This window comes from Balearica regulorum, chromosome 1, assembly GCF_011004875.1.
Source record: "Balearica regulorum gibbericeps isolate bBalReg1 chromosome 1, bBalReg1.pri, whole genome shotgun sequence".
In the NCBI taxonomy this organism is placed as follows: Eukaryota; Metazoa; Chordata; class Aves; order Gruiformes; family Gruidae; genus Balearica; species Balearica regulorum.
Window position 1 is genome coordinate 63268915 of NC_046184.1, and position 22354 is coordinate 63291268.

The window sequence follows — 22354 nt, forward strand, 5'->3', positions numbered from 1 at the left end:
TCTCACTTGTATCTCCTGACTCAAAGCCAGTGTACAGGTTGCCAGCAATTACCTTAATTCTCTACCTAGAAGGCCTAGGCAACCTGGATAATTACAGCATTTCCTTAGCTGACACAAAATACAATACTGAGCAAGTGGTCATTTGAGCAGCAGAACAAATGAAGCCTGGTTTCTTACAGATGTATGTACTGTCTTGCATATCTCTACCTCCCTACCACCACCTGGCATCACCTCCTGTCCATTTACAATCCTCTGTAGCTCTCCACTGTTCTCCCAGGTCTTCTCCAGGTTTCCAGTGTTTCCCCCAAGCCACCCTTATCCTTTTACTCTATTATTATACTCCAGCTGCCCACCATAGTGTCTCTAATCCATCTCATCATACTTCAAGTTGTCTCTCATGTCCCCTAGCTATCCCCTGTGATATACATGCTGGCTGACAGGTCCAGCTGAGCACAGCCTAACCTGGCCTTTCTGCCACTCAGAAGTAGATTCACTGATAGCACAAATCAGGTTATGTCTAATTAGCTACCTGTTTTTGTGATTTTTGTAATATATATCTGTTCATACATATATATATAAAAATGTATATGTGTGTGTATTTATACATCCAATACAGTTGAAATTGACTGCAGAGTTGGACAGTTATTAAATGGAGATTAACAGATTCACAATGTGATCTCATAAATCTTCATTCCTTAAGAAGGAAGATTCAATAAAGGTATTTTTTGTCAATTATTGTGTACTACTGTAATTATATAGAAGTTTCTATACCAAAATATCTAATATATATATAAGATATGTAACAATCTATAGTTTCATATAGTATTATATAATATATTGATGTGTATTTCTGTTAGTAAAGACATTTAAAAGTTAAAAAAAAAAACAGCAAAAATTCTTCCAACCTTTTTACTCTCCTTAGTTTGCTACTGTAGTTTAGTATAGGTTAGGTTTCTAAATCAATCCAGTTTTGAAAATTCTCAGACTTGTTTTAATTCTGATGTTTATATGAGATCACAGCAATACATACTTTTGTTTTTCTGAGATATTTAAGAAAATTTTGATAGCCTTAATCTTCAAAAACAGCTACTGCGGTCATCAGATGTTCTTCCTAACTTCCCTTAAGAAAGCATTCTTACGGTGCTAATTCAGTGCAGTGTGAGACAGGAGCTGAATCACTTAATGCATTTTAATGTGAAAGTAACCTGAACATAATTTAGGTTGCTGTTAAGACTCATGTGTCAAGGAATATTTGCTTTTAATATATTTTTGTTCATCTCTTTTCTATAAACCCACTGAGTACTTGTCAGGTTTGCTAACTCTAGACTGCACATATGAATTAGTTTCAGGTTTCACTGCCAAATGAATAATTCCGAACAATCAAGAGACCCATTCATTCCTTTCTGATACTAAAATCACCTCCCTTTTATAAGCAGTAAGACAGGATGTTACTTTATCATTCTTCTATTAAAGCCTCTTTTCCTCTTGATCTCTCTCCCCAAATTAACTGTGTAAATGATCAGTCCTGAGCTGTGCAAGAGAGTCAGAATCTATTATTAGTTCTACTTTATACAAAATGGCTTAGATTTTATTTGTGTATGTTATGAGAGATGTTAAGGAACATGCCCTCGTGCATTTTTGTGTTCCCTGCACACTGCTGCTGCAGCTGCTCCGGGTCCCCCATATCCTTCCCAGGCTCTGCTTTGTAATCCTTTCATTCCCCCCGCCCTCACCCCCAAATCCTCTTCTAGCTGACCTTGCTGTCCTTTCTTCCCTCATCAGATTGCTCTCTCTGCTACTACGTAAGGTTTATCCACAGAGAAGGACAGTGCTCACTAAATCGTGATAGCTGTGATCTGAACTTGCTGCAGCTATCTGCTTCTCATCCCCAGTGCAGACCCTTTGAAAGGGGATTACGCTGCTTTGCTCCCCATTGTGCGTTCAGCAGAGTGTCTCCAAGTCCTTTGTGTCCAGTGTTTTCTTCTGGCTGTCTCTCAGCCTTCAGCGATACGAGGCAAGAGGAAATGGTTGCCTGAGGGACATCAGCTGGAATTTAGATTTTTGAAATGTACCTCATTTGTATCCATACTGTGAGTTGGTGCAGTCACCTAGTGTACTGTAAATTCATGCTTTGTTGTAGTGTAAGCAGATTTTTTTCCAGATGGACAAGCTATAAACTCAGGCTTCTGTTTTGTTTCTCTCTTGTTTTGTAAGAAAATATATGTTACTGAACAAATGCAGAATTAACCCCTTTCTACCCTGAAACAGCGATTGTCCCTAAACTGGAATAGTGTTTCTGAGATATGTAAAACAGCTGTTGAGTACAGAAAAATCTAATCTTTCCGATTTGAATACTTTTCTCCTGCTGCTGCTTCTGTTGACCGTGTTTTCCTGGGCACTGGTCAGTCACAGGGTCCTCACAAGTGTACAGTCTGAACAGGCAAGCCAGGCAGAGAAGGGGAAGGTGAAAGTAGTAGTATCTCTATTTATAGATAGTATGAAGAAATGACAGCTGGGAAGAGGGTGATTTGCCTGTTGTCTTTTAGGAAGTTGGTGGAAAGTCAAGGAAAGAGAAGCCAGTTCTGCTGACATCTAGTTCTGTGGTTTTTCTCTCCACCTCCTTCCACTTCAGTTTCTAAACATACTGTAGATTAGAAAGGGGATCAGACTTTTTCATGGATGCTCAAAGAGATTTTGAAAATCCCAGAACTTGAGGCAATCCAGCAATTTTGTGTACACTTGTTTTGTGCTCCATAAGAGGAATCACTCATTCATGCAACAGAAGAACAGTGGCAGCAGATAGAAGCATCTCCATTGCTGCTTTCCCTCTGTTCTTTGCCTTTTTGCTTTCTTGTCTTTTCTGGGATTATCGTGTTTGTTCAGAAAGTACAATAATGCTTTCTACCTTTTTCCAGACGCATATGCATGGACACCAAGAATATTCCTCCTCACCAGTATTCCAGATGCCGAGGACTTCACCCAGGCAGCCTTCAGCACCCCCTGCTCAGCTTCCACACAACAGCCTGCAGGGCCAGGGCCTTTGCTACACCACCAGTTCCACTGAGGACCTCCAGCCAGGTCACTCTTCAGCCTCTCTTATCAAAGCGATTAGAGAAGAACTTCTACGACTTTCTCAGAAACAGACAACAGTGCAGAACTTCCATAGTTGATTTAGCATTCCCTTGCAAATCTGCCAGGTATCTGCTTCCTATGGAAGCAAAGACTTAGAGGAAATCAGCAATGTTGTTCTCTCAAAAGAATGAACTTTCACAGCTCTGTTGACAACACTCTGGAAAAAATGAAAAAGGCAGCAAAATGAGGATAGTAAGGAGAGATGGGGACAAACAGGGAAAATCATCAGTGTCATCACAAGTAATATTAATTAATCTGCTAATATTACGGTGCTCCTCTTCTCTCCATACCCTCATTCAACCTAACACATAAGTAAAACCTTAGGTCAAGAACTTAATGCTCCAGCAACAGCAACAAAAAAATAAATCACAGGAACAAACTCCAAGTGTGAAAGACTCCTGTTTTCTAAGGAAGTAGGTGAAGGTTTGAATAAACTGAGATGACATTTTGCAAGCGATTACAAGTATTCTGATCTCTCCAGTGCTTATGGGGAACTGGTTTGTGTTATTGTTCTGCAAGATTACAAACTGTATCAGCTCAAGGGTGTTGAAGGTGTGATCCCACACAAGGATCACTTTGGTTGTCAGGAACAATGGGACTAGTTAGAATAAAAGTCTTTATGAGCTACTTGTAATAAACCTGGAACAGTAATTGTTATAGCTCTGTGCTTCCAAATGGAGCTACCCTCTGCACTCTTCCTTGTTTTCCTTCTGGTGCTGAAGCTTCAAGTGTTCCTTCATCTTCAATGTTTGCAAAGTGAAACATTGGCCTTGTATAACTAAGAAAGTATCTGTAGACTCATTCAGGCTGGAAAAACAAAGCAAAGCATCCAAACAGAAAGGGCTTGATATTTATTTTATCTAAAAATTATTGAAAACCAGGAGAGGAATACTCGACCACAGTTGAATTTGGGGAAATGTGTATGTATATCTTTAAAAAATGTATTTACATACTATATGCTCTTGCAAGACCAGCGATAAAGTATTGCCACTCTGTAGTTTGCTCTGTGGACAGAAACCAGTCCAGCCTGACTGGTACAGGGTCACCAGCATTACGTTATAAATTGATGTCCTAAATCATTGCTTATGTTTGGATCTGAATAATTTTAGTGAAAGTCAGTGACAGTTTAGAGCATTAACATAGGCTTAGATTTGCGGTTTTGAGACAGTTTCTATATTTATACTTGTTTCCACTGTCCCTTTGGACAAAGGGTAAGCATTATCCCCATGGTAAGAATGGTACGTGCCATGGAACTGTTTGTCGCTGTTTTTTCCAGAGTTTTAATTTAATATTAGCTACGAATTTACTAATATTTGGCCATTGCATAACTGTAACTGACATAATACATACAGAAATTTTACTTAAGTCATGATTTGTTGGAGCGTTTTTATTTTCAGATCAGACTGAACTAAAGTAACAAACTGGCACAGAGATAGAGAGTAAGCTCAGTGTTTGTGACGAGGCTTGGGAGCCTTGCCCTAGAAAAATGACAAGCAAAACTACATGGTGCTACAGTGTGGGTATTTCAAACACCAGCAGATGGTAGTTGGAAAAAAGTCTAAGGAACAGTAGTCTGCCAAAGAGATCATTGGGCAGCCGATCAGGGTAGGGCTGTGTTTGCCTCACTGGGGTAGAGATGGCATTGGTAAAATACCGGTATGGTCGTCGTTGGCTACTAGATCTGTTCCTGGTTCCAGTGCACAGTTCAATAACTGTAACAGGACTAACTCCAACTGAAATGAAACAAGTCAGAGGACACCATGGAAGAACCCTACATACCTTGTTCATAAGGTGTGTACATAATATTCATTGTCAAAGCCAAAACTAGGAAGCAACTGGCTGCTTGCTGATGTCGAAAAAAAGGTAGTATGTTTCCCCTCTTTATTGGGAAGCTCAGTTATTTTTCTGTTTACCCAAGGTCATCAAAAGGCATGATGAACATGAAATTGTTTTGAGGGACTTACTGTAGTGAAGCAGTCCAAACTAATTTCCAGTTCCTTGACCAATACTTAAAGCCCTTGTGGGCACTGGTTGAGGTTTGAGTGGAGTCAGAACACCAGCGTGGTTGTGAACAGCAGTACCGACAGGTTATTATGTTTTGAATTTTTTAAGCTTTTTGTCTGATAATCACTTCTAGGATAAAAATAAAGAAACATTTATTTTCTGCCAAGTTTGTAAACATGAACATTACCAATACTTCTGCAAAATGTCAGGTTTTACAGAGGACGAGTGCATCAGGCAATGTTCATTTGGTCTTTTTGACAATGCTGAAGACTGATGGTTTTAATGGAAACACTTAGGAACAATCTCTTTCATAGCCCACATCCTACTCCAGTTTAATTCTGCGGTGAGGTCAGAGGCCAGTGCTCATATTAGCACGTTACTGTGACTTCATTTCAAGAAAATGTGGGCTTCTAGAAAGTAAGTTCATTGTCTGGCTGCTGGTTCCAGCTATTTAAGAAGGAATATGAAACAAGAGCTTTGAAAGTTAGAGGTACTTAAGCCATTTCTCATTCATTTTTGCTAGTGATGGCAATACTATTGTGATATTTCATCTCTGTTTGGGAGAATATCCTTTTTCTGTTTGGTCCCAAATCTTACGAAGCACACGGGACACAGGACAAGTATGTACTGGTAAATAAAAGAGACTTTCTGATGCAAAAATCCCTCTAAAACCTTACAAGTTTACAGAGCAGGACAGTAAAATAAAATAAGTTGGCAAACTGTTTGGAAGTTATGTTCTCAAACTGGCTGGAGACCTGATCCACTGTTCACAAAAAATGGTATGGCATAGTCTTCATTTAGTAAGAAAAGTAGCACATAAGGCACCAGTTCCAAGGATGACCTTAACAAGGGAGTCCCACTCTTTACTTTCTGCAGCTACAGGAAAAGCTGTGTTTTTCATGTGCTACAAAAGGATTCTGTGGAATGCATGTGCCAAAATGTGTTTCCACTTGGGAATTCAGGGAAGAAAATCTGTAAGCTTCTGCATCCCCATCTGCTTGAGCTCTTTTGCCAATTTTTTTATTGCCCTATTAAAAGTGGGGGGGGGGGGGAAGCGCAAATCTTTTGTTCTGAAACTTAAAAGTATCCTGAATTTAAGTATCTGTTAATGAATCTACCAGTTTCTGAAAACACTGATCAGATGAGAAGTTGGTACAGGCACAGAAAGCTGTTACCAACAGTTACATCCATTTCCATGACTAAACCATCTGGTTCATGGAATCGTCAGGCTCTTCTCTTGCTTCACAATTTTCCTTGACATTTGTGTTTAGTCTGTGTTTAGTTTGGCATATAGAAGAACTTGGCGAGATGAGAGCTATGTAATTTAGCTTGGTTGGTTTGCTTTTCCTTTTCATGGCCAAAATATTGACCTCTAGCCTGCTTCTTGATTATCTTTGGAGCTAAGTGAAATTTTACAATTATTTTTCATACACTCAATTTGAAAGGCGGGGCATGCTTTGGTACTATATAATATTCTCTACTGGGATGTAACACATGGTCCTGTCGGTGACTATGGGCATGTGACTCAGGAAAGAAAATCTTGCTTTTAGGAGGAGTGAATTGCATAGGTGCTGGACTCCTGATGTTAAATACATGTACTTTGGAGCAGTAAGTGGAATTTCACTGACCCTTTGCAATGTACTGTACTTACGGTGGTTTGGAACGGGCTTCGTATATAGTGGTTGGAGAGCAGCAGCATCACACGAGGTCTATATATCACCTCTGCACCCAAGGGAGCGGTTGGCGAGATGTTGGCTACCCTAATATCATGCACCTTTCTGCACACGCATAAACACGTTGATAGATTGATCACCCAAAAGTGTCTGTTCCTACCAAGTGCTGAAGCCAGAGCCTTTAAATTAGACCACTGGCAGCAGGGGGTATCAGCATTATCTTAGAAAGAGGCTGTTTACAGGGATCATAACTTCCCAAGAACCAAAACAGCCGACACACTTGAGTGATAACTTACGGCTTGAAAATACATTACACAGAAGCTAGTATGTGTTCAAGCCCGAGTGAAGTCACCAGTTGTGTGATGTGGATTGCAGTAGGCGGCTTAACTTGTTTTTTAACTCGTCCTCGCTACATTCTCCTCTTTTCCAGCTCTAACGATTTTTCAGCTCAAGGAAGAAATGGGCATTTCCCATTGCATGCCTGATCTGGTTCTTTGTTAACGAGTGCCAGTCCTTGAAAAAAACATATCTTGCCAAGAGCTTTGGAGTGGCAGGATGAAGAGCATTTGTGACTTGGAGGTGGAAACATGTTGTGGGCCATATTTTTGCAGCAGCAAAGAAATAAATGGATTTTTTTTTTTTTTTTAAATAACACCTGTTTGGTGTTTTCTGAATATGGACATTAAAGCTGAAAATGGATTAAAAGAAAAAGGATGACACCTGATTGTCAGAAGGCAAAGGACAGGGACTCCAGGATCGCCTGTGACAGTGCACTAAAAAGAGAGAAAATCTTCAGGACTCCCCCTGCCAGTCTCAAGGTGATTCCATAACACAACCCACTTCTGTGCAGTCCTTTACCACTTGCAGTGCTGGTCTGTTCGAGCCAGGGACACCTCTCATCAGTGAGACTCCCAAAAGCAGTTCACCATGGCTGTAGCGTTTCTCCAGGACCATTTACGTGCGCCTAGAGAAAAGCAGCAGCTTTAAAGTGCTTAAATGTGGAAATAAAAATCCAGTTCCCTTTTGTGGTGGGCATCTTTTCCTTCTTCCTGTTATATTTTATTGCAATATGGGAGGAGTGGGGGGACATGACCCTGGTGATGTCTTCTACTGTCACCAGTCTGCTGTCATTCATGTATTCCACTATTCGTAGGTACTAAATACCGAGGAAGCAGAAATTGGGAATGAAAGTTTTCGGCAATGCTGATGAAGGTTCAGTGTAGTTTTGCAGTATTTTCGTGTAAGTGTACTTGACTGCTTGAACAGTCAGGTATCTCTCTTACAGGGAGTGTCCCTTGAAATTCAGCTTATGTCAGAAGGAGGACAGTAAAAATGTTCTTCTGTATCTCTAACAGTAATTCAGTGAGGGCAGAACAAGCCCAGCTCGTACCGATAGGATTGGAGTCCAGATTCAAATGTTGGTCTGTGTCCCATCTGCATGACTTCTACTGAAAACCATTAAGTCGCATGCATGCTTTGGAAGGAGAATTTATCCTACAAATTCTTTAGTACAGTTTGGGATCCACATGGCAAGATGTGTCTAGCTTTGATGTACAAGTCCCAGGGTGACTTTACTCACCCTGAGTAAGAAAATTGAGAAGCAAAAATCCTGTGGAGTTGCACTGCCTTTTTAAGGAGACTTTTCTGGAGTAGAGCTGCAGTCCTGTGAATCCCACTGAAGACTGACAGATGAAAAAAAAATTCCATTAGTATTAGAAAAATACACGTTTGTTTGCACTTCATAGTTTGTAGAGCTGGAATGTTTTGTCTTGATTTTGTGTTACTTTTTCTTGATACTCTTAAAGTACGTGTTTTCCTTTGTAATGGCCGCTCCTGTTTAGTTTTGAGTAGTTCTTACTCCATAACTGGAAGTTTATGTTTAGGCTGTTACATTTTGCCTTAATTGGAATAAAATGTTGGCACATTTGAACAAATGCTCTGAAGATTCTTCTGAAATGAATGCTAAATCTCTGTGGATCCCTGACATGGTGGTTTTCCAGTTTACTTACAGTAATCCTCTTATTGCCAAATGTAGAGCAGGCGAAGTGAAATGAGAATTAAGAGAATAGAAAAGAGACTGAAAGATGAAAATTACTGTTTTGCATTTCCAATTATATTCTAATGTACACACTTCTTAAGAGCTCTGTCACGTTCCCATGAAAACTTCTCTAAGTTTTCTGTCCCAAGGCTTCTCAGAAGTTGGTTTTCTCATCCAGGCTGTTTGAATGTTTTAGTGCTGTGCATGATTTAAAAGCAGTAGCTGGATGTCATTTGTGTTTCAGAAAAAATTCTTCATATTCAAGGAAAATTAATGCAGTGTTATATTTGGCTATGCATGGCACTGTTTTGGTCCTGAAATGTAGATCTGAAAGAAATTTGACTAAAGAAACAGGGATTTAAAAAATACTGCAACAATAAAAATCCAGGAAACTTTTATCCTTGGACTTAAGGATACAGGAAAAAGCATTGTGAATTAGCCACTATCGGTAGTACTTCAACATAGTTGCCAAATTTGAAATTGTTCAGATTCGATGCAATACAGGTGATCTGGGCACCCACAAACTCGTGAACCGATTACTGGATTTGCTAGTCTATGCAATCCTGGATGACCTGGTTTCAGGTAAGTCCCCTTGCATTTTGTATGGAACACTTCCTCTCAAGCATTTCCATGGATGAGTTTGATCCTTATGACAGTTCCTCTCTTTGAGCTTAACGATGGCAGCTTTAAAGAACACCACTTCAAAAATTTAAGATTAAAGGTGAGGAGTCTCCCATTTAGAGGATTTGTAGATGTGCAGTCCAGTATTTACATTCTTGCTCCATCCTCCTATACTTCACTGCCATGTGGAAGAAAGTTTGCTGGGGCGCTGGAGACCACATTCTTGCTTTTGCAGAGTAGAACTACAATGAAGTTAAGAGAAGTTGTTTGTCGCTTCCAGCAGACAGCGTCACTGACACAACATTGCCTACAACAATCTCACTGCTGCCTGGGAGCAAAGAGCACTGTTTCTCACAGCTTTGCGCTTGAGCACTTGACACTGACGCCAATGAGCGTTATTTAGTCCTCTTTAGTTAAGTATGAACTAACATCTCTTACTTAACACTATCACGCATCTGGACTTGACGTCTGTACAACTCAGCTAAAGCACGGTGATTTCTTCATGTTTGTGAGCCCAGAGGGTTGCCATGTTGAATTGACTGTCGTTGGACTGATCTGGTTTAAGTAGACAGTATGCCGAAATGTCACGAAGGGGAAACAGTTTGGCAGAGATTGCTTTGCCGGTGTCTCCCTTCTCTTCCCTCATTTAGATAAAGCAGAGAGTGCTGTAGAGGACCTGAAGAAGTACTGTAAGTTTTGCTCCAGAAAGTCACACTGAAAAACAAACTTGGCTGCTTGTTTAATCATGTGATCTGGAAACTACGAGCTGGGAAAGATGGTTCTGGTTCCCCCAGTGACTCACCAACCGCAGCTCTGTGTGTTGGTACCACTTGTTTTGTCTTTATGATTAGATAAATCAAAAAGACTGGAAAAGCCACTGATAGGGTATTAATAAAAAGAACTTAAGAGAATTCATCACAAAAGAGGCAGAGCTTACAGAAATAGCATCAGTTGGGGCGGGTCAGTTTGATTTCCAGTTCCTCACTGGAAAGGGAAGAGAAGGAAAGGATAAGGCAGGTCTTTGGGGTTGTTGCAACCGACATCGGGCGCATCTGTGGGCAGCGAACGAAGGGAAGAAACCTAGTGTGTTGAGTATAGTGGATAATAAAGGTAAAGCTGAAATAGGTGAATAGTTCGGAAGATGCAGCCATCAAAGAGCACAGAGGCAGCAGAAAGTTAAACTTCGATTCAGGGGTTAGAGAAAAGTCTTCTATATGCTTGTCTTAAAAAATAAAGGCACTCATATGAAATAGTGACAGGTGACACGCTGTGTTTAAGTTGGTGCACAAACTCAGTAGTGAATATGTGAAGTGTATGGAAAATGAGAAAAACGTGGGGAGAAACCAGAGAGATTGTAATCACAAGGGAAAAGTTGAAAAAGTCAGAAAGATATTATTGCATGAAACTATCTACAGTCCTCAAAGGATTAATTTCAAAATGCCCGGGGGAAGAGCTGCTGCCAGAGAGCTCAGGTCTGTATCAGAAGGGTGCTGGGTTTCACCTGTGAGAGGAGGGGAAGGGAAGATTGCTGTGTGCAGCGTGGTTTTTATCTTCTCCCCCAAATACCTCCTGCTGGGAGACAGAACGGGACCACAGGGGCCTTTGATCCCACCTTGCTGTTGCAGCAGTACACAAAAGGTCCTTACAGCCTGTAGAATCTTTGTCTAAATTAGGTTAGAAATTGCCCCAGGCTCTTTTGGTTCCCTCAAGTGGCAAACCAAACTGTGGTGGGACCTTTGGAGAGACAGAGGGATTTGGGACTGACGCAACATGAATGGTGTTTAGTTCATGCTGTCCCCAAAATGTGCATCTGGCAGGTTTACAGATAGAAGATGTGACTTTACCACATAGTGGGAGAAGGAGAAAACGTAGACTTTTACAATCAATTTAGTTCTTTAGCTCTTAGAACGAAGGGCACCATGACAGGTAGGGTGTGGGGTTTGGGACAGAGCTTTGTTGGCTGGTCACTGAGACTGGACACTTTTCCCCTGTGACCGCAGAGAGGCTTGCTTTTTGGAGGGAGCAGTCAATTCTGGGGGAGTTTTATGTCAGCAAGACATAATGGTTTATGGACCCCTATTTCTGATAGGCGAGCAAAGCGGTTACCTGACTGTGTCTCTAGATTTCATACCATCAAATTAGACAGGAAAAGTCTGTGTTTCTCTCTGAGAGCTGTATTTTTTTCCAAGCTGTTTGCAGACTTGGGAGACAATACTGCATTGTTTACCCCATATTTATTTCCGAAAGGCTATTAGGAGTTGAAAATAAGCTCTTTGCAAAGTGCATATTTGATTCTAGGACAGAAACCTGCAGCGAGGTTTGAATTCCACGACAGATGCTGGTACCACCAATACCGCAAAATAAGAAGAATCTGGAGCATAAGGATGACAGAGGTTGATTCGTTCCCAAGAATGCTTATATTTAATTCCTTGGCTGTAATTAATTACAATAACTTTCTGAAATCCTAGTTTTTGTTAACAGCTTTATCAAAATTCCTACAGAGTCCCAGTACAGAGCACCTTTTCTTATGAATTTAACCTCTGTCTTTTCTCTGTGTGTTTCGTGGGAGTAGGAAGCTCTGATGCTTGCCGCTTTTCATCCCTCTAGTGATTTTACGAAGTGTAATCATTGTAAAGTGCAATTGCTTAATATGTAGCTCATTCACTAAAACCCCAAGGATAAAGGCAGTGAGTAATGTGAGTCATTACCAGAGCAATGGTATCTAAAAAGATGAAGAGTCATGCATCAAGTACCAATCCATTTAGTCTTGAATTAAGAATTTAAAAAATCACTAGTCGGATGTGATTGATATTATCTCCAGGCAAATTAAAGTAGTTACCCTGGAATGCTGTGTGGCTGCTAATGTTTTTCTCTTGGTATTAGAAGTGCTGATTGGTTACATGTCCCTACTGCCCTGTTTATCTACTCGAGACACTTGCACAGCAGCAGCTTTCCCAGGTGCCGTCTGCGTCTCTCTTTCCTTTCCAGGCACTACACGCTTTCATGGCTGAAATTCAGCAACTTTGTCCAGAAAATATGAAGAACTGTTCTGGCTTGATCAGCAATGTTAGGGTGGGTTCAAACTCATGTTTTTCAGTCACGCTTACTTTTATTCAGCCATCCAGGTTTCAATCATTTTTTTTCCTTTCTTTGTTCTAAATTGTATGAGCTGGAATAGATTTCTTCTCCATCTCACTCCAGCGAGGAGCTTTTTGGTTCGAGGACCTAGAATTTGACTGGACAACGTACTATAAAAGACAGGAGCGTCAACATTTCCATCGTCGTTCTGAGAGGGGAGCTTGCAGCTAATAGGTGATATGAGCTATCATCTTATTTTTTATGTGCCTCAGCTCAGTGCCACAGCATGCCATTGTACGTAGCAGTCTGAAGGGGCACACAGGTTTAACACAGGGGAAATGATCTACACATGCTGATAACTCAGGAGTTATGGTTTGCTTCCAAGGTTTCCTGTGGGAACAAAAATGACAGGCTTCCTGAATTACAATGAAAAAAACCCAAACAAGAAAACAAGACATATACTGGATGTATGTGTAGCTCCCTTGAAGTCAGCAGGACTTGGGCAGCATTACATTAGTTGGGGATCTACTATTAGAGGTATTATGTCAGTGATATTATTAGGAACATGAAATAATATACAATAAATGAGTACACTAGTCTATGACATTATTCATGGACCACGTTTATAAGGCATTGTACTATACAGTTACCTTTAATTTGTGCATCAAAACCAGACCGCAGCCTTCTACTGTGACTTGATCAGTCTTAAAATAGGGTTTATAACCCACAAGCTGTGCCACTGTGTGTTCCCTAGCTAAAAATGTTCCAGGCAATGTAATAGCAGAGCACAGATAATCTTTAGATTATATTTATTGTAAATCAGGTATGTACAATCCATTTCTGCATACTAATGTTTGTCTTTATATCACTTTTTCAAGTCTTTTGGATGCAACTTTTTTATTCTGCACTTTCTGTAACTATTGACAAGCTCCTGAAACACTGACGATACCGTTAGGGCTTTTCTCCTCCTTTTGCATGGTGCGTTGCTTTGCATTGTACTTGTGATTGCCAACCATGCCTGGGATCAGTACGACACATAGCGCGTACCTCGGAGGGTCTCTTTCAAATAATTTAATTTTTTTTGTACTATATCGCATAGGAACAGATGTTTACATTGGTAGCCTTTGAGCTTTTGGGATGCTGCCACTTTGTTTAGGGATCCTGAACACACTGAGAGTAGTAGTATGTTCATGAAATTTATTACAGGACTACATTTTTCTAAATGACCCAATCCACTTCATAGGAGGTCAAATGACTTGAAAAGAAGAAGCTATAGATCAAACCTGGCAATGTCAGGGGTCAAAGTCGGTGATGCAGCAAGGAAACAAAACTGGTGTGTTAGATCAGAGGTTTACAGGTCACTGGTCTAGATAAAGTATACATTTCACAGCAGAAATGATCTGTAAGATATCCTATTTGTATACCTGATTTTGTTGAGACTTGAGTGTCACCCTTGAACATAGGTATACAAAATCCCTGGGGGCATTAGATTATATGAAAAACTATGGGTTTTTTCCTTTTTTCCCCAGTTCGGTTGAGCTGTGAATCCTCAACAGAAGCTGTGAGAAGCAAAACGTGAGGTTTAAGTCTGGTACATGCCTTGAAGGTAGCTGCACACAAGCAGACTATTTTGGAGAGTGTGAAAAACAAACAAGCTGTGCTTTTAAAGGCAGGCTTTAGGAACCCCCCCAGAATTGCCCAGTTGTTATGAAGCTAGTTTGTAGGTGTTGTGCTGGGCTATAGGACATCTAGAGCTCGCATCACGTGCTTACAACTCTTCAGACTGGAATAGATTTACTTCTGTGACTGGCTGCATCCGTGCACTCGCAGCCTTAGCCAGGGAAATGGGAAAGCTGTGAAACGTATTCCCTCAAAGATGAATGGGGATGAAAACCAGTGCTACATCCAGCAGGTGCGTCTGTGTTCCCAACCAGGAGAACAATCTCCATAAGATTGGAGAAGTGTAGGAAGAGGTTTGCAGAAGGTAGACACTAAGGCGATACATGGAGATTTTTTTCACTGTATGACATTGCTTTCAGGCCAATGCACATTTTCCACTATTAAAACTAATTAATCAGGGAAAAAAAGATGTATGTAGCTAGAAGATTTGTTGTCCATCAGTGACTGCAGTGGTCATTAACTGTCAACTACTGTTCTTTCAGTCAACACCAACTGGTTGGTGTAGAGGCCTTTGCTTCTGTAAGTTTGTACATATGCAAGGGGGTTTTGGTCTGGATTTTTTGTGGAAAGAAATAGTTTGCTGGTCCAACATGGAGATTTGTCTTGTGAAAATTACTTTTGTTTTCATTGTTCTGTGTTGAAATGTTGATATTTTTTTTCTTAATCGAGCAATATTTTGTTGTAGTTTACTACTAGTAGTAAACATGGCGCATGTAAAAGGAAAGAAACCAAAACAACTAACAAAACACACACAGTAACAAAGCCACAAAAGAATGAAGCCCTTCCCTTTCAAATCTTTCTTTCCTGACACTAGTGACTGTTTGGCATTTCACTCCGGAAGACTTGTTGTGTTAAGTGATAGCAATGATAGGGAAGGATGTTTTTTCCTCAGTGTCTAACTTGTCCCCATTCTTGTTGATGGCAGATATTTGATAAGGGACAACTGCCCATCACTCTGAAATGGCACAGAGTTGTTCTGATCAAAGCATCTAGTTGTGCCAGAATCAATTTGAAGAGTCTTAAGCAGATTGGTATCTTTTCTAACTGGAAAAGTTGTGCATTGATAAACTGAAGGGAAGCTTTAATGATAATAGATGCAAACCTCCGATAGAGCTTTCTTTGGTTTAAGAGTAACTTTTTATGTTTCATTTCAGTTGGTCTCTAGCAGGTTTGCTGATCCCGTGTATGTCTAGATGGGTTTAGCACTGATTTATTGTTTTAATAATGGATAGAAATCAAACTGGTGCAATTGCCCCAAACCAGACAGTTTGACTGCAGTGAGGCCAACCCTTCTGCATGAATATTTCTTATTAGAATCATGTTTCTAACAATTTGCGTTGGGTAATTCCTTGCCAATATAAGCTTTATCAATATAAACCAGTCGGTGAAAGTCTTTCCATTAATAAGAGTGTTTATTATCAACTTGCATAAATAGGAACAGTTTTGTGAATGGATTGGATATGCTGGTTTAAACCTGCTTGCCACAGTTCAGCTTGGCTTAGTTACATGGGCAGGTGCTAGCTGAATAAACACAACCAACATAAAATTCTTACAAAATAGTTCACAAATAAACTGCACTGGAAAAACAAGTTTTAATTTCAAACCAGCCCAAACAATCTTTAAGTTTCCATAACAGAGTTTTCACTGGTATCAGTTAATAGACTTTAAAATACCGCAATTTAGTGAGTGAGGAGGACTCAGTATAATCAATGAGTTACAGCCACTTACTGATGTAACCTGGCCTAAAGCTTAGTAATGGATCTGGAAACATCATCCTCCAGAAAATATCTTTATTTGCCCACTTTCTGTTTCAAAGTCAGCGGTTATGTACTAGGTTCTCTTAAGACAATGTGCTACACAGCGGTAACTGGTCCTTCAGCATCCCATTGCTGCTGGCGCACTCACAGCAGGCATGAAGGGGCTCAGGGAGAAGGATTTCTGTGTACTGTGGGACATAGGTGGTGGCTTGCAGGGTCTTGCCTGCTCCGCACCTGGGCTGGCAGCTCTGACCTGCCAGGGACCATGAAGCCCCAGCAGGTGCCCTGCTTAGATCTGGCCTTTTTTAGCTGAAGGTACGTGCCCTTGCTTTTTTATTTCTTAGGAAGTGATTGAAATGCTTTGTCGGTCTGTCTGTACCTCAGTGCTCCCAGGTGCTGCTGCTTGCTGGCCTGCTCTGCTTCAGGCCACCAAATATTTGGGTTCGTCAGGCCGGAGTTTCATGACCTTGCCCACGCAGAGCAGGATGAGAGTCAGAAACCAGAGGCTCCAGCCGACAGCCGCAGCAATCCATCCATAATCGTCCACGCCCGTCGGGCAGCACACGGCTGCTTGTGTGCAGAAGTTCACGTCTGGTGGCGAAGAAATGAAGTGAGCTGGTGGGAGGCTAAGTACGTAACAGGTTTCCTTTGCTAGAAGGCAGATGAAACAGTGACTTTGCTGTCTGCCCTGTGGCCTGTCACTCTGCCTTGGCATCCTTCCCCTAAGCCTGGCTCCTAACCTGGGGGATGGCAATATTCATCTGTATGTCTTCAAGAATCAGTCATCCCTGTCTGGCCAAACACCTTAGATGCTCCTTTGACCACTGTGCCCAGCATTACAGAAATCTTTTAAAACACCTACTTAGCATCTCCTCAGTCAATTTTAGGAATGGAATATGATAGAAGTAGCTAGTTAAAAATAAATCTGGGGTAGAGAAACCTTCATGTGAGAGAGTAAGAGGATCTGTAGCAGAGACACCTTCAGCAGGATCTCAAATAGTTTAGGGACCCAACACCTCTGCCAGCAATAGAGGGAGCGGCTGCGCTCTGCTGGGCTGTTAACTGTGATTTGCGTGTAACATACACAAAACACACCATTAGGGGAATCCCTGGTGTACGTGTTTGAAAATGAAATAATTTTTAACAATTATTTTCTTGCCCCTTTTGTATCTTTTTTTTTGTTTAAATTGGTCCAATTTCCTACAGTCAGTTAAGGAATACGTCATTAGTTGTTTCATTTATGCTGTTATTTAAAAGTATCTACCATACTTTTTCCATCACAAGGGCACAGTGAAGATACCCAGCTCTGTGTCTGCATCCCAGGTGGTAACGTGGATGTATCAAAGGGAGCCTGGAGGACCATGGTATCTCAAGCCCTTGGGCTAGAAGTTGAGTGTAAAACCCCAACACCCAGGACAGCTGAGGTAGCCAAAACCACCTTGCAGCTACATGTGTTGCATGTTGACGTGCACGAAGCTTGTCAGGTGTGAAAAGTGAATGCTTCCTGAGCTTGGTGCAGGGCAGCCAGCCTCTTGCACGTTTCCAGGGAAAAGGGAAGTGCAGGTGCTGCTCAGTTGCTCTCCTTCAAGTACATCAGACAGGACCATGTTCCTTGCATTGGCCTTCAGTGCACGCAGTACAATTGTCCTGCACTGTAGAGAGCAGCTCTTCCCACAATGAGAGACATGTTTTGTATGTGCCTAGAGAAGGGAGAGGGATGCCTGCCCCCTGTGCCAAGCTTTGAATTAGCATACCTCTATTGGTACACGTACTATAATTCATGAAGTGCAGGACTGTTGTGATGTTTGACATTTGGGAAGGAGGATGATGAGGAGGACTGGTGGGATCTCAGGTTGCCTCCTGGTACTGGCTGTTTGGGGAAGACCTGGTATGGTGGGGGAAAGAGGCGCTCTTGGGAATCCACATTGTGCATACAGGCAGGCAGACTGGCAGGGAGCTTTAGGACACACAAATTGAATTAGCTATGGATTAGCCTGTTCAAAGATGCAAGTCCCTCTGAAGGTACCTAAGATACTATACTGGGCATGCCAATGGAGGAGTCTTAGAAATGTGTTCTAGAGTTTCACGCGCAACAGAAGCCTTGACAACAGATAAATCCTTTTCCGTGACAGCTGCTCAGTCACCTGTGTAGTCTCATCGCTTGGCTTTATCATGGTAGTAATCATAGAATGGTTTGGGTTGGAAGGGACCTCAAAGATCATCTAGTTCCAACCCCCCTGCTGTGGGCAGGGACATCCTCCACTAGACCAGGTTGCCCAATGCCCCATCCAGCCTGGCTTTGAACACTTCCAGGGGTGGGGCATCCACAACCTCTCTGGGCAACCTGTTCCAGTGCCTCACCACCCTCACAGTAAAGAATTTCTTCCCAATATCTAATCTAAGTGTACCCTCCCTCAGTTTAAGGCCATTACCCTTTGTTCCATCACTTCAATGATTTATGAAGACTTACTAAGACATGGTGCTTCGTACTCAGTTGTGAGCGTGGAGCTTGTTGAAGCATTGGAGACATCTTCAGCTGCTGCCAGAAGGAAAGCACAGGAGAAAAGGCAAGTTGGATTAGAAAAGCAGTACTGGGCATCAAGCATGAAAATCTGAAAGCCATTGGCCTTGCAAGAGGTCTGTAGGATGGAAACAACTTGGAGAAAATAAGTTCCTGCCCCTAAACATTGCTGCATCAGGGTATGCTTTCTCATCCCACCACTGTCAACACAGGCTCTAGAGAGAGCTGTTCTAGCCCCGGCCATAAGGAGCAGTTGAATCACTGTGCCTCTACCCGAGTATGACCCTGGTGTGAGCTGTTCACTCAGATCTCAGATTAACCACCGTCCTTTCCCAAGCTATAGGGGGAGAACAAGCAAGGACTGAAATGAGAGAGACCTTTCAGTGGTATGGGGAGATCCCTGGCCAGTGAGCTGTACATCTACCTCCTTTTGCCCTTAGAAAAATCCCAGTATCTCCGGGGTGCAAAAGACACCGGTGGAGCTGAGGGCTGAGCCCATCCGTGCAGAGCCTCAGCGGGAAGCTTTGGCTTCGCTGCAGTTCAGGTGCAGCTGTGTCTGCAACTGTTGTGGCAGGGCTCCTGCAGGCCAATACGATGACCAGCTCAGGCTGGAAAATACAACATACAGAAATAAATAAGGGAGGGAGAGGGACAGGGGTCTTCAATGAAGGTTTTGTCTCTTTATCCTGCTTCCCACCCAGAATCACAGCACACATGCACTCTGGCATAGCACAGCTCTGTGGCTGGTGTTCAGCCCTCCAAACCTGTACGTGGTATCGCAGACCAAAGTCTCCTTAGACCTTCTAATACCCCCCTTGCCCCTCAGCTTCAATGTGCACCTTGCAGCACTGCAGGATCAGATGCAAAGACAGCTGCATGGGAAAAGCAGAGGCTGCTGTGGTCCTTGTGCATTAGCACCAGCCTCTCCCCTGCTGCAGATGGAAGGGACTCAAACAAACATCTCCTCCTGTGCCACTATGAGCAGTACAGTTCAAGTTCAGCCAGATGAAGCATCCCATGCTGAAATGGTCCCCTGCAAAGATACATGAAATACAGCCTGGAGAGGCTACAAGAGTAAGGGTTCCTGCCGATGGAGGGGCTCCAACGTGCTGCTGGTCCACAGACCAAGCAGAAGCTATGAGAGAACTATTTCTAGTCAAACCATCACTCTGTGCTGATAATTTGGACTATGATAGAGAGAGAAAATCAGTTTCAGCTTGATTTCACTGAAGACTTTCAAAATAATGGCTCAGGTTTAGTTTCTCCTCAGGAAAACAAAACAGAACAAGACCTTTGACCAAACCTTTGTCTTGATTTTGGTATTTTCCAAGTAACAGCAAATAAACTGAGGTTGTCCTGCAGGAGATGTCCCCCTTGGGGTCACCTGCTGTTGCCCAGCTTTGCATTTTGAGCTGACCGACCATCAGCAAGACTAGAGCTTTCCTTCCTGCTGCCGCCACGCAGCAGGTCCCTGTGCAGCCTGCTCCAGGGAAGGGTCTGAGTACTCCCCATTCCTCTTTCTGACTCTGTTAGGACTTGCTGAATGACCTTGGCCAAGCCCATAATTTGTTTTCTGGGTTAATAAGTACCTCACGGGAGCACTGGGAAGAATCATTAAAAACTATGTATGACCTGTGGAAGAAAGTGCTGTGGAATATAGAGCCTTGGTTCATGTTTATAGACTTTGCAGCCCAAAGGACAGGCTGTCAAAACTAAGCCATCTTTAAACACCTGGCAGGTCTCAACCAGTGCTGATATACAAATGCAGGCAGTGGCCTGATGGGAAAAGAGCAGCTCACGGGTCTCATTTACATTTTGGTTTTAGGCAACTTCTCAATTAAGGGGCTCAAAGCCAGATTTCCTGCAAAAAGCACCTAATAAGAGCTAAGCCGGACTACAGGGAGCCTCTTGGATGATATTTCAAATGGTCCCTTGCCTCAGCAAGCACATGAAGGCCAAGTAACGGGGGTCTCCATCTCCTTGCCATTCAGTGGAACAACCTGCAGCTCAGTCGCATATACAGTGGATCTGTAAATAGCTGGCTAAAGCACATCTCTTCAGAAAGATGCTGTGATCAATCACGTCAAGTAATTCTCATTAGCATTAATCAATTCCAGCTCTTTATACTTTTTAGATGAGACAAGGGAGCCCACCTTACTTTTAAGCAACAAATTACTGTCAGTGGGCAATATATTTAGGTATTGAGAGGAGCGGGGGAAAAGTCAGGGTATAGAAACCAGAGCATAAGAGAAGAGAAATACCTGCTGAGCAGGAGTACCACAGTAGGATGGTGAAGAAGACCGCAGCGAAGGCTGCCCAGGGCTCGTGGGAGAAGTGCTTCATGCCGGGGGTCCAGCTCCCACCTGAGCGGCCGCACAGGTCGGGTCGCTGCTGCCGGCAGCTCTGGTGCAGGAAATCCTCGATAAGCTGAGAGAGCCGGTGTGCAGGGCAGAGGGTGGAGCAAAGGAGCTTCCTGCTGCCAGGACAGCTTGAACTTTCCTGTCACGACCAGGTGAGGACAGAGAAGGGCTCTGACCGAAACAGCTCCAGCAGGAGGTGGATGCCGGTGCCGCGGCAGGCAGAGGGCCCCTGAAGGTCAAGCCGGAAGGTTTCTCCTCAGGATCTGCTGCAGACAGAGGGAGCCAGCCCTTCCCAGCGGGGTCCCAGGCAGCTTCTGTCTCCTGAGTCTCCTTTTGGTCCTGAGAAGATTGTCTAATAGAACGGGAAAGGAGCAGAGGATCAGGGTAGAGACTTTGTCTCCCTGTTTGGCTTTGATTTTGCATGTTTGCTGGCTTGACCTACCCCAAAACTGCCTGGCGATGTTTTTCTGGAAGGGCTGTGTGGAACCTCAAAAAACAAAGAGTTTTTTGTCATGCTGGTACAGCAGCCGCTGAGTTGATACAGGGTATGGGCACATTTCCGCCAAGAAATGGGATGAAACCAGTTGCTTCGTGTAGTTTAGCGACAGCTATTACACAGTAACAGCGGCCTTTCCTTAGGGCCCATGCTGAGTTATGGGTTGGGATCAGTTCAAGCCTGGAGCCTCTGCACAGGAAGAAGCTGCTGCCGTTCTCACCCCGTGAGCACAGCTGTGTCACTGCCTCCATCACCCATGTGCTACGTGATGCTGGAAAAGCTTTTTTTTCTTCTCTTGTAGTTACACCACCCCCTCCATGACAGGGGCAAACTCAGGAGCTGGGCCTTCCCACCAGCACAGCTCTATCTGCTGACTAGGAGCATTTCTGGCAAAATGGTATCAGCTGGAGAGCAGGGTTTTTTCTACAATCCTGGCTGGAAAAGCCATGTTGTTGAGGTGCTTGTGGTGTTGTCCTGGTCTGATGAGCGCTGTGCATTGCTGCTATTCCCCAGGCTGTTGGCTCTGCTTGCTCCTATCTTTGACCCGCCATGATGTCCTTGTTAGAACTTCAGGCATTAAATCGGGCAGGAAGGCACTGGGAGGGGTGGGCTCAGCAGGGAGCAGGTTGCTGGTGCTCTTTAGCAGTGGTCACTCATGACTTGAGGTGCTCATGTGAGAACAAAACTGTTCTGGGGCCTGTTCTGGATACGCAGCCGTCCTCTGGGAGGCAAAGGGGAAGGCACCTGTGGCAGCAATCCTAGTAGGATTAACAGTATTTAATAATTTTCCCTTTTTTTCCTCTCCGCACTGCTAAACCCCCCAGGGAGGGACGTAATAGACTTCCTGTGTGAACTGCATACAACAGGGTGCTGCTATGCAAAACTGTGAGGTTTGTTTGGACGCCATTTAAGAAAAACCTTGAGGGCAAAACCTACACAGGTTTAGTCCTGCCCCGCATTTCTGTGGGGTGAACCCACTTGCTCTCCCCGCTGG

General features: G+C 42.9%; 2 protein-coding genes across 5 annotated transcripts in view; one reads left to right on the top strand and one right to left on the bottom strand.

Annotated features, from left to right (window-relative positions):
- KIAA1549 (KIAA1549 ortholog) overlaps positions 1-8743 on the top strand; it is a 156753-nt gene extending 148010 nt beyond the window's left edge. For 2 of the 4 annotated variants that reach the window (XM_075755185.1, XM_075755213.1), the window contains one exon: positions 2916-3498. In XM_075755185.1, coding sequence (XP_075611300.1) covers positions 2916-3170 — 255 coding nt within the window. In that variant the 3' untranslated portion in view covers positions 3171-3498. Of the gene's footprint in view, positions 1-2915 lie in introns of all 4 variants that reach the window. The other 2 variants (XM_075755195.1, XM_075755202.1) reach the window with 2 other exon arrangements.
- Positions 8744-15619: 6876 nt separating this feature from the next.
- TMEM213 (transmembrane protein 213) lies at positions 15620-21004 on the bottom strand. The gene is made up of 3 exons (XM_010297817.2): positions 20766-21004; positions 18454-18522; positions 15620-16574 (listed from the first exon to the last, which is right to left on the bottom strand). The coding sequence occupies exons 1-3, from the start codon at positions 20845-20847 to the stop codon at positions 16405-16407; spliced, it is 321 nt and encodes a 106-aa protein (XP_010296119.1). The 5' UTR covers positions 20848-21004; the 3' UTR covers positions 15620-16404.
- Positions 21005-22354: the final 1350 nt, after the last annotated feature.